The 12435-nt window shown below is 44.4% G+C and overlaps 1 protein-coding gene across 2 annotated transcripts in view; it reads left to right on the top strand.

The window, feature by feature from the left end:
* Positions 1-11290, top strand: part of FAM117B (family with sequence similarity 117 member B) — a 113348-nt gene extending 102058 nt beyond the window's left edge. For both annotated transcript variants that reach the window (XM_082261312.1, XM_082261311.1), the window contains 2 exons: positions 8456-8576; positions 10635-11290. In XM_082261312.1, coding sequence (XP_082117438.1) covers positions 8456-8576; positions 10635-10953 — 440 coding nt within the window. In that variant the 3' untranslated portion in view covers positions 10954-11290. The remainder of the gene's footprint in view (positions 1-8455; positions 8577-10634) is intronic.
* The last annotated feature ends 1145 nt before the right edge of the window (positions 11291-12435 follow it).

Below are 12435 nucleotides of genomic sequence, written 5' to 3'. Positions count from 1 at the left end.
TGGAAAAGCATAGACTTTAACGGCACCGAATGTTAAAATATAACAATTTTATTAATTTACAACTAAAAATACATTAACAACTTGGGTAACTCGCCTCAACAGAGGTGTTGATATGTATAACCACCATAAAGTAATAAAGTATACAAATACAATCAGAACAATGACTGCAATATTTTTGAATACTTCACATCAAGGAGATCTCACAGACGATGGTAAGTACTTACCAACTTCTGAGGGAGTCTGAAAATCAAGGAGATCTCACAGATGATGGTAAGTATTCAAAAATATTGCAGTCATTATTGTTCTGATTGTATTTTCCATGCTTTTCAAATAACCTATTCCCTGTTCAGATTCTGGAATATTTGGGTCTGATTCTCGATACTACTCAGGCAAAGGTTTTTCCTGCCATCAAAAAAGGTTCTGGTCTGAAGGGTCTTGTGCATTTGGTAAGAGGGAAAAAGTTTCCCACTATACGGCTGTGCATGAGACTGCTAGGCAAGATGGTGTCCTCATTTAAAGCAGTCCCTTATGCGCTAATCCACTCCAGACTGTTCCAGAACAGTATTTTGTCCGCTCAGGGAAAAAAAAGCTCAGAGCTCTGGATTCCCCAAGGGTAAGACGGGATCTGGCCTGGTGGCTGGTCCTCAGCAACCTAAGCAAGGGGGGAATCTTTTCTGCCTGTGACCTGGAAGGTAGTAACCACAGATGCCAGCCTTGTCAGCTGGGGAGCGGTCCTGGAGGAAATCTTTATCCAGGGGGTTGGTCTCAGGTAGAAAAGGGTCTCCCATCAACATATTGGAGGTCCGAGCAGCCTGTTTGGCACTGGATTCTTGGACGACCAGACTGCGGGGGTGTCCAGTCAGGATTTAGTCCGACAACGCAACTCTGGTGGCTTATATCAGCCGTCAGGGGGGAAGCCAATCAGTGTAGGAGAAGGTGAAAAACATCCTGTCTTGGGCAGAGATCTGTTCCACGTCCTTCAGCGGTTTTCATCACGGGGGTGGAAAACTGGCAGGCAGACTTTCTAAATCGCCAGTAGTTGTTTCCAGGGGAGTGCTCCCTGCATCCTGAGGTCTTTCAACTGATCTGCCAACATTGGGGTACAGGTTCAACAACAAGCTCAACGGGTTTGTTTCCAGAACCAGGGATCTGATCGCGATTGGAACGGATGTCTTAGTCATTCCTTGGTTTCAGTTCAGTCTGATAGGTGTTTCCTTCGGTCCAGCTTTTGACTCGTCTATTGAGCAGAATTCAAGTGGAGAGGAAGCAAGTGATCCTAGTGGCTCCGGCTTGGCCCAGGAGACCTTGGTACGTGGAAATCTTGAAATTAGCAGTAAGGGGGCTATGGTTGCTTCCATGTTGTCCAGACCTCCTCTCCCAAGGTCCCATATTCCAACCTACTTTATGGTCCCTGAATTTGACTGTTTGGCTATTGAGACCAGAATCTTAAGAGATCGTGGAATTTCTGGTCCAGCTCTGGCTACGTTGATAAAATGCCGGAAAAGCTGTCTCTAGGAGAATCTTATAGGGTCTGGAGATCCTACATTTCTTGGTCTAAATTCAGGAGATGGCATCCTGGTAAGTATGTCATTGGAAGAATTATTTTCTTCAAATAGGGGTGGACTTGAAGCTGGCATTAGGAACCATTAAGGGGCAGATCTCCTTGTTTGTTTTCTTTCAGAAACCAATAGCAATGCACTCCTTGGTGCAGGCTTTTTTGCAAGGTGTGATTTGCATGGTTCCGCCACTCAAGCCACCTGCTATGTCCTTGGGACTTAAATATTGTGCTCTCTGTGCTACAGAGGAAACCCTTTGAGCCGATCAGGCATATTCCCTAGGTTCTGTTGATAAGGGAATTGGTCTTTTTGGTTGCCATAACCTCAGCCAGAAGGGTGTCTGAACTGGCAGCTCTTTCCTGCAAAGAGCCTTTTTTTATCCTTCATCAGGACAGGGTGGTCTTATGCCAGGGTTCGACAATCCCCGGGCGCCAGGTCGCATTTGCGACTAGAATTAGCGACCTGGCGCCTGGGGTGCCCTTCAGGAGGTGTCCTGTCCATTTTGCGCCCCTCACCTCCTCCTCGAGTGCACGGACTTCCGCGCCGTCCAAAAATTGAGGCCCTGGCTTTTCGGCCTTCTTCTGTGAGATGAGAGAGGCTGGGGAACTGGCGCCCTCTTGTGGTGGCCGGGAGTAATGCATGCTCTCAATGCCTTCCCATCTCCTTCCAAAGAGGAGAGGAGAGGGAAGTTTTTTTTAAGGCTTCATCTCTCTGTCCAGTTACCTTTGCTTAAAGGTAAGTGGACAGGGAGTGTGGTTATTATTATTTATTTATTTTTTAAATGTAAAAAAAATAAATAATAATAATTTTTTCTTTCTTTATTTTTTTAATAAAAAAAAAAAAAAAACACTTTTTTTTCCAATTCTTATTAAAAAAAGACATTATATATATATATATATATATATATATATATATATATATATATATATATATATATATATATATATATATATATATATATATATATATATAAATATTTTTTTTTTTTTTTTCCCCCTCATCGCCGTGCCACAGCTGAATGCCCCTTTCACATGGGCTGTCTGATCAGGTCCGCCTGTCAGTATTTCAGGCAGACCTGATCAGACCCTTCATTCTCCTCTATGGAGCAGTAATCTGCCGCCATCTGATCCTGTCCGCCAAAAACAGACGGATGGTGGTTCTATTTTCTATCCATCCCGTGGATCGGATCAGATGGCATCGGATGGAAAGAGACAGTCTGTTTCCATCCAATTGCGCTATAGAGGAGAGTGGGGTTCTAGTCGTATTTATGTGTAAATTTAGTATCCGTTTTATTAAATAAAGCTTGGTTGTTAGTTTAAAAAAATAAAAAAAAAACTGGCTCCTAACTTTTTCAGCTGGCTCCTAGATTTCAGGCAAATTTGTCAAACCCTGTCTTATGCCCTCATCCAGCCTTTTTGCCTAAGGTAGTTTCCGGTTTTCATCTAAACCAAGATATTATTCTACCTTCCTTTTTTTTTTTTTCTTGAGTCCTCAGACTACAGAGGGGAAATTGTTGCATTCTCTTGTAGTGCGAGCAGTCAGTCAATTTAAAAATGTCAGCACTAATTCGTAGTACTGATGCTTTCTTTATCCTGCCAGAAGGCCCTAAGAAAGGCCAAGCAGCAACTAGCTCCACTATTTCCAAGTGGATTCGTCAAGTCATTGTGCACACATATGGCTTAAAGGGTACAGTTCCAACCTTACGGTTAAAAGCTCCATTTACCAGGAGGGTAAGTGCTTCGTGGGCAGTGCATCATCAGTTGTCTATGGCTCAGATTTGCTAAGCTGCTACTTTATCTTCCGTTCATACATTCACAAAATTTTACCAAGTGGCTATAAGAGCCCGAGAAGGAACTCAATTTGGTAGTAGCGCACTTCAGACAGCAGTATAAGCTCGCTCTTACCCAGGGGCAATTTTGGGGTTACTGTGTCCCCTTTCCTCATGGGTGTTGCTTTAGGACATCCCAGATAGTCAGTCATTATTACCGGCTCTGTGTCCCGTGATGTGCACTAAAGAAAATAATAGGATGTTTCCTTTAACTTACCTGTAAAATCCTTTTCTTGGAGTAAATCATGGGACACAGTGGCCCTTCCCCTCTTTTCTGGGATATTTATTGCTTGCTTCAAAAATGGAGGTTCTTCCTGTATGGGAGGGGTTATATGGGATGCCATTGTCCAATCACCTAAAGGTAGCGTATAACCCAGATAATCATTATTACTGGCTCTGTGTCCCGTGATGTTATCCAAGAAAAGGATTTTACAGGTAAGTTGGATTTGTATTCTGCTACATATTTTTGGTAAAAAATCCCAATAAGCGTATATTGGTTTGCGCAAAAGTGATTGCGTCTACAAACTAGGGGAAAGATTTGTCATTTTTATTTTTTTTACTAATAATGGCGGCGATTTTTAGCGGGACTGTGACATTGTGGTGGGCAGATTTGACACCTGACATTTTTTTACACTTTTGGGGGGACCAATGACATTACTACAGTAATCAGTGCTAAAAATATGCACTGTTGCTGTACGAAGGACACTGGCAGGGAAGGGGTTAACACCAGGGGCGATCAAAGGGTTAAAGTCCCTAGGGGGGTGCTTTCTAACTGTGTGGGGGGCAGGCTTACTGCATGAACACAGACGCCTATGTTCCTATATAAAGAACACCGGATCTCTGTGTTCATTACCTACAACAGCAGACCGCCATTCTGTCTCCATGGGGAGTGATCCCAGGTGCCAAGTGGACATCACAGCCGCAGGACCCGCTGATTGGCTCCCCCTGTAGCCAATTGGCACTTGCGCACACCCTTACTAGCGGCCCCGCGAAGCAATGTACAGGTGCGTTGTTTCGCAAGCAGAGCCGACCTGCCGCTGTAAAACTACAAAAGATAAAAATAACCCTAAAGACAAACGCATAATGTGCTAGTAGGCATCGCATACTAGTTTATTCTGAAATACTTTCCTCAGAACGAAGCCCCCCACAGCGGGGTCCGCACACCGCTGGCACAACCTCCTTAAATTCCTCAGTGAGCTGGGCCTCCCCCACTCCCTTTCCCCCCTGCCTGGACCTGGAGTTTGGGGGGGTTCCCAGGGCAGAGAATGCAGCGGAGACCCCTTGGGTCTCCCCTGCTATCGCCACCCTTTAAGGGTCCTGGGATAGTGTGTGTCCTGCCCTGGTAGTCTGGAGGGGCCCCAGTGTAGGAGACCCCTAGGTACATGCCCTAGGTACATGTTTGTGTAGCCCTATGATGTCATGGGGACAATTTTCCCTTAGTCCAAGAGACGCCCGAAACTTCTTAGGGATGCCAAAGCTTCTCCTCAGTTTCCTCTTTCTGTGCCAGGACATATGAAAAGGGATGGCATCCATGATGCTGGGTTTGAATTCTCTGGGCTCCTCTGGGGGGAGTCCTTGGGGTTCCCTGTTGTGACGGATCTTTGTACCCCAGCTGGGCACATCCGCCGAAACTGTGTCTCCTGTCCTCCAAACGCACCCACAGCCTGCGGAGAAGCCATACCCAGCCCTTAACCCCTCAATCACGAGACAATCCACATAGGTGTTGAGGGTTAACCATGCAGAGCTTAAAACTGTTTATTACATTCCAAGACACAGTTTTACACACAGTTAGGGAAACTCCCTTTAGCCTTGCAGGGGGGGGGGGGGGGATGAGACAAGGACCAACCAAGGAGAACTGAACATTTGTACAATGAAAAAGGCAGTCTTAATACACACCCCCTGCGGAGAGATGTCTCCAGCCCGACCATTGTCTGTCATGAATCCACACCCTTAGACACAGAAACAGAAACAGGAGGGGGGGGGGGGGGAAGAAGGGCTGTAGCATTACATTACAAAACACTTGGTTCTAAACTGCATACACATGTAATAAACGTAATGCATACATGAAGGACAATATACAGTGGCTGTGTTTGCCACACTGCTCCCCCAGAACCAAGCCGGCATACACAGTCTGATCCTAACGGATCGGCTTGGGGATGTCCGGGGAGTACTCACGGATCATTTGTCAATGTCTGTTTGCCTGGATAATTTGTCGGCGTTGCCGTTTTTGTTTCCCAGGGCAGTAGTGGATGATAAAGTCAAAAGGCTGCAGCGCCAAACTCCAGTATCTTCTGGCCCATAGTCTGTCGGTAGGAGGATTGCGCACAATCCCCTCCAAAATGCACAGTGACAGTGGGTTCTGTCACACCTGTTATCTCTCTCTGCTGATAGGTACCCTGAGCCTTGAGGGGATCCTTTAGTGCTACCTTCCTGCCACAATACAGAAAAGGGAAGGAGCCTCTTCGCAGACAGGGGCTCTTCTCAGGACAGAGAGAATAAGGGAAATAGATCTTTTAAATCTTCCCCCGGGATGTTCCAAGCAACCTTGGTCTGGTAAGCCTAGAGCTTGCTTCTCCGGACCCACAGACATACCCCTTCAGCACGAAGGTCTGGCCTTATTGGGGTGGGGGAACATCTTCGCTTGTTTCCTGCCCCGTGGACTTCTTTTGTGAGCGTTGGGAAGATTGTCAATGTTTTTTTTGGGGGCACCCAGAAAGGGGGGGGGGCAGCATTTGCGCTCCATGTTTTTTAGGTCCTGAGTGTCCTTGTGCAGATTTAATTCCTGCAAAGGTTCAGGTGATGTCCAAACTACCTAAGGTCCCCCCTATCCCTGTCCAGGGAATTGATTTACCTAGATCTGATTCTACCTCTAACCAGGGTGGTCCTTCCTCTGGACAAACTTCAGGAACCACAGGCTGTGATTCACCGGCTGCCGTCACACAGATAGTTCTCTCTCTCATTTTGCATACAGGTTCTGAGTCTGGTGGTATCCACATTCAAGACAGTTCTGTTTGCACAGACCTACATGCAGCTCCTTTAGCAAGTTCGGCTCCAAAGGAGGATACCGAGGTTCGGGGCGAGATCACGGGTTCCTCTGGCAGACGCCGCAGGCGTCCAAGGGCCATGGTAAGGCCAGTATAATCCTCGGCTCAGGCTTCTACCGCAATTCCTCTGAGGAATCAAGGGCAAGGATCTTCCAATCAGTCTGGTGGCCACATCCTCTCATAGAAGACAAGCTGTCCCAAGGGCTGATCTACCATCCTGCTATACAGTCTCTGGTTTTAATAGCTTTGCTAATGAAAGCCAGATACTGAGGGATAGAGGTATGTCTGGATTAGTGATCCTTACTATGGTGAAGACGAGGTCCTCTTCCAGCAAGATATACTATCGTACATGGAAAGCGTACATTTCTTGGTGAGTCGATTTGGTGCTCATCCTCAATCCTTTTCTGTGACTCGGATCTTAACCTTTATTCAACAGGGCGTTGATCAGAAGTTAAGGGCTAGGTGTCTGCCCTGGCAATCTTTGTGACCCCCTTGCCACACCCTCTTTTAAGTTCATGCATTTATTCAGGGGATTCCACCTGTACGGTCTCTTTTGCCACCATGGGATTTGTTTAGTACTTTTGGTTTTCCAGAAACCTCCATTTGAGAATACTCGGGAGATTCCCTTGGCCTACGTTATCCCAGAAGGTGACATTCTTGGTGGCTATTACCTCAGACCGCAGGGTTTCGGAATTGGCATTATCCTGTCGTAGTCCCTATTTAGTGGTCCAAAGGGATAAAGTGGTTCTTCGTCCCTGTCCATCATTCCTGCCCAAAGTTGTCTCCGGCTTCCATTTGAAAGGACATGGTGTTGCCTTCCTTGTGTCCCAAGCCAGCTCATCCCAAGGCATTTGCTTTGCATACCTTGGATGAGGTTCGTGTGATTTGGGTGTATCTGGCAGCTACTGAGTCCTTTTCGGAGGTCAGACTCACTTTGTGGTTACAGAAGCACCAAGAAAAGGACTGGCCGCTTCTTCAGCTACCATCTCCAGATGGATCAGACAGACGGTGTCTCAGGCCTATTCCATTAAAGGTCAGGTTCCACCTTTCCCTGTCCCGGCACACTCTTCTTGGGCGCTGAGTGCTTCTTGGCCCGTCCATCAGGCATCATTATCGCAAGTTTGCAAGGCGGCCACTTGGTTGTAGGTGCATACCTTCACATAATTCTATAAGGTAGAAGATACTTTGGCATCTGCGGATGCTTCTTTTGGATGCGACTTTTTGCAGGCTGCTGTTTAAGAGGGGCTGTTCCCTCTTGAGGGATGTTTTTCTTTAAAAGTTTTATTTTTCAGACAGGGCTCCTGTGACCCGGTTAAGGCCTCTTATGTTTAGCCTTGGGTTATTTTCCCCACCCTCTCATTTTCATATTGGCACTACTTTTGGATGTCCCGGTAGTTAGAATTTCTGGAGCGCTGTGTCCGTCAAGCGAAAGAGGATGGAATCTTTGTACTTTAAAATCCATTTCTCGGAGTTCGACGGACACAGCACCCACCCCTCTATGGAGTTCTGATACTACTTATACTGCTTGCTACTAAACTGATTATCTAGAGCAGAGAGGGAGGTTATATACCAGCTGGGGACAGCCCATGTGCTTAGCCAGGTGTTTTTTGTTCTGCCTAGTTCTACTCCTGGAGGAGGCAAAATAACCCAGTAGTTATGATTTATGGAGCTCTGTGTCCGTCGAACTGAGAAATTGATTTTACGGTAAGTACAAAAATGTGTGTTTACTTTATGACTGGTTACCTATTTGATTTTTTTAAAAATTGGGCTGATAGAAGGAATAAAAGGTGCAAATAGGTAATGCATATTAAATACGGTGAAATGTTAAATTATTATTATTATACAGGATTTATATAGCGCCAACAGTTTGCGCAGCGCTTAAATGCAATTATTTCAAAGATTGGTTGTTCGCTGTGTTTTTTTCACTGGGGGTTTTGAAGTAATGCATTGTAAGTCTTTTGCTCTCTTCTTTTTCATTTATTGTAAGCTTACAACATGCAGAGATTTTTATTTATTTTTTCCTGCAGAAAATGGAAATCATTCTCCTCTTCCCAAGTACGCCACGTCTCCAAAACCAAATAACAGCTACATGTTCAAGAGAGAGCCACCTGAGGGCTGCGAGAAGGTGAAAGTGTTTGAAGAAGGCTTGTAAGTATACATTTAAGTGTACCTGTCATGAGGCCATTTGGGTTACCATTCCTGGCCTCCTTAAAATGCTGGCGACAGGAGACCCGGGCAGAGCCGCAGAAGAGGGAGGGAGGGAGGGGGGGGGCGGCGTCCCCTCCTGCTCACTGGAATAATGGCCGAGTGGCTGCTGAGCTGCTTTGGCTGTTATCTCCTAAAAGCTGACCGTCGGCTTTTAAAAAAAACTGGCATCATCCCAGTACAACCACTTCTGCAAGCCGACGTACAGGTACGTCGGTTTGCGGGGAGTGAATAAAGGATAAGTTCATCTTTCATACCATGTTAAACCTGTATCTAGGGTGTAACCTATTACAGAAGGAGCAGCCCATGCAGCCCCCCCTGGGATCCCTCTGTGACCTTCTCCCTGCATCTGCTTTGACCAAAAAAAAAACAGACCATTCAGGGCTCTGCCCATCCGGCCAAGTCATTCCTTCGCTGAATTCTGTGAATGGGAGGACTACAACTACCGTCCGCCATTGCAGCGGATGGCTTGTAGTGTTCAATGAACTTCCAGGCCGCTGATGAATACTCTAGGTAGGTAGTTGATTTTTCCTGTCATTCTGTAACTTATCTGCTCCTACGTGGTGCAGCAGACAGCTACACTGACAATTTGCAGGAGCCTTAGATTGCTTCCACAATCTGCTAATCACTGGTACAATGCTTTACGAGCTTCTTTAAAAAAAAAAGTGTGTTTTTATCTTTGGGGGGGGAGGGTTGCAAAAATGTGCATTTTTTTTTTTTTTTATAAAAGGTGGACTTCTCTAAATGGTAGTGCAAGGAAAAACCCTAAATTCAGTACAGGAAGTCCCCTACATACAAACCTTCAACTTGAAAACTTTCAAAGATGTGAACGTGTGTTCATGTGAAGTCCTGTAAAGCTGGGTACACACACTCCAGCTTTTTTTTTTTTTTTTCGTTCGATCCAGTGGGCTGAACAAAAAAAAATTGACAGATCAACGTACCAACAAGCATTGTTAGTGCAGTGATCTCCCCCCCGCTGTGCCTTTTGTGCTCTGACAGGGGGACACCCCCCCGCCAGAACACACTGATCAGCACTTACAGGCATTGTCTGCAAGCATTGATCTTTGTTGGACTTTCAAACGAGCTTCTGAAACGTAACTCGTTCCCAAGTAGGGGACTGTAATGGATATATAGCATAACATCAAAAACATTTTAACTTTTGTTTTGTCATTTTATTTTATTTTTGGAAGCAATATTTGAAAGAGAAAAAGTTCTGTTATAGGATTTTGGCTGAAAGCATGTATGAAATTCTGTGTGTATAGGAAGGTTGTAATAATTACAATATACAGGCATACCCCATTTTAAGTACACTCACTTTACATACACTCGCGAGTACAGACACAGCCTGGTCAGCTTGGCATGGCACTACTCCAGGTTTTTAACATTGGCGTCTATAGGAAATCTTGGTCAGCTTGACATGGCACTGCTCCCAAACCATAAGTGACAGGGATACCAAACTTAGGGAGCCTTGAGAGGGGACCCAGGACTACAACATATCCTATTTGTGGCCAGCCAGCTTGCCTAGGTAATCTACCATGTCATAATCCTGGATCCCCTAACATGCTCCCCAAGCTTGGTGTCCTTGTCACTTATGGTTTGGGAACAGTGCCATGTAAGGTGACCAAGATTTCCTATGGAGCTAGTGTATTTACATGCATTGAGAAATGAAAAAAGGTATTGCTTCACTTTAAGTACATTTTTCGTTTTTACATACATGCTCTGGTCCCATTGTGTACTTAAAAGTGGGGTATGCCTGTAATTTGATTCACATTGTCCGAATCATCGTCCCATTGTCTTCATTTGGTGAGATCAACTTGGAATTAGTTCATTAATTGTGTTGGTTGTAATTCACATAATATGAAACAGCATTTATACGTGCAAGTTTGCTGTCAGGTATTATCCTAACTAGAGCACTAAATGTAGAAACAATACCATATTTTATTCAGTTCATATCCATAAGTCCTTGCTAATGCCTTTTTTTTTTTTTAATCTTAATCCTAGGCCAAAGCCACTGCAAGAAATCCCACCATTCTATTGTCCAGACAAGAACAAAGTAAACTTTATTCCAAAGAGTGGGTCTGCCTTCTGCCTTGTCAGCATCCTGAAGCCTCTTTTACCCAATCAGGAATTCACCTTCAAAGCCACAAGCCACACTTTGACCGTGCCTTCTGGTATCCCTCCTTCGTTAGTTCAGAATTTCAGCATGGCCTCCATATCCTCTAACATGGAACAGGAGCGCAGTTCTCGTGGTACAAATACACTTGTATCACCAATGTCTCTACTGCACCCTACTGGCCAGATTGATGAGGAAGAGGACTAAATATGAGGCATCTTTCTCCCATCTGGAGGACTGCACTGACTTTGTGATGATTGACTCTAGATGCAGTATTTGTCATAAACTGATTAAATTGCTGACCATATTTCTGAATTTGGACAAACAGCATGCCTTACCATTGATGGTATTGAGATGAAGTAGTCTGCTCAGTGTCTGATACTGGAAAGGGCTTTGTTAGCTTATTTTTCACTTTTTTTTTTCTTTAATTTTGTTTTAAAATACTATCGCTGCCAGTGTAACTGCCATAATGTCTGGATAGCTTAATAATGATGAACTGGTAGAAATAATACCAGCATTCCCATTATATGGCCAATTTGCTGTAGTATTCTTTTTTTTTTTTTTCCCCTGAACTTTATCCGACTGTTACAATAGGGGGAATATTTAATAGACACCTTGTATAGGGGGTAGTGTTACACTGGCTCTGTCCATGCACTGAAGGCATATCATACACTGGAGCACTTGTCATTGCTCCTTATGCCTACACCTTGCAGGCAGAACTTATCAATTTAAAGGTGTTGTAGAGGGACAGAATCACAGCTCTCATTCTGTTGTATAATGCAAGTTTCCTATGTCCAGTATACTGGAGATGCAGAAGGTGCCGTTGTCCAACGGCAGTTGTTGAACTTTTACTCACATGATTTGTGGGTTGCTAGAAGAGCATTACGCTGAAAGCTGTGCTTCATGAAAGGTAGGGGTATGGAACAGCTGCTATGCTGGAGATTACCAGTGCTATTTATTAAATTAGGTTAATGTACCCATAGTGAAGTAATTAAAGGTGAAAAGACATGTTGTTTTACTTATGCACTTGTACAAACTACATATGTGTTGAGAAAGTTGGAGTTTATGTGGCTGTGATATACGCTTGATTTCAGGACCAATCTTTTGGGATATATTCAGGAAAATATAGCTCTGTTATAGCCCCTGTCAGGAATGGTGGACTGTAAATAAATGAAGATAAGCTGCCAAGGATTTCAAGGTCTAGTTGATTAACAAGTATAACTGTGTTGTTACATGGCATTAAATGTAACTGCTGCATTTTCCATGTATTCCAGCCGGGATCATGGTTATACAATCGCCAATTTATTGCTGTAAAAATACTTTTCATTTTAATAGGATGGGGTTTGCATTGTGGTACGCAATTCCGCATTAGGGTTTATTATGGATTTTTTTTTTTTCTTGTTTGTTGGAGGATACATGATTTAGAGATAATTGGGTTATACTGCCACTAACAAGAGGATTGGTATAGAGGCAAAAAAAAAACACACACTGGTGACAAGCCTGGTATAAAGCCTTGCTAGTGTCCTAGGAGGATGGATGGGGATGTCAAACTGAGTGCTTTGTCACCAGCTGGGGTATTGCATGCACACTTTCTGTGCTTTTTCAGATTTCAGCATGAAGTAGTATCTTCTTGCCACTGCACCTTGTTTCAAGACGTGTTGGTCATTGCTGCTGACTACAGTGGCCTGG

The sequence above is a fragment of the Pelophylax lessonae genome (assembly GCF_965119305.1).
Source record: "Pelophylax lessonae genome assembly, chromosome: 6".
In the NCBI taxonomy this organism is placed as follows: domain Eukaryota; kingdom Metazoa; phylum Chordata; class Amphibia; order Anura; family Ranidae; genus Pelophylax; species Pelophylax lessonae.
This window is presented reverse-complemented; position numbering and strand designations above follow the sequence as displayed.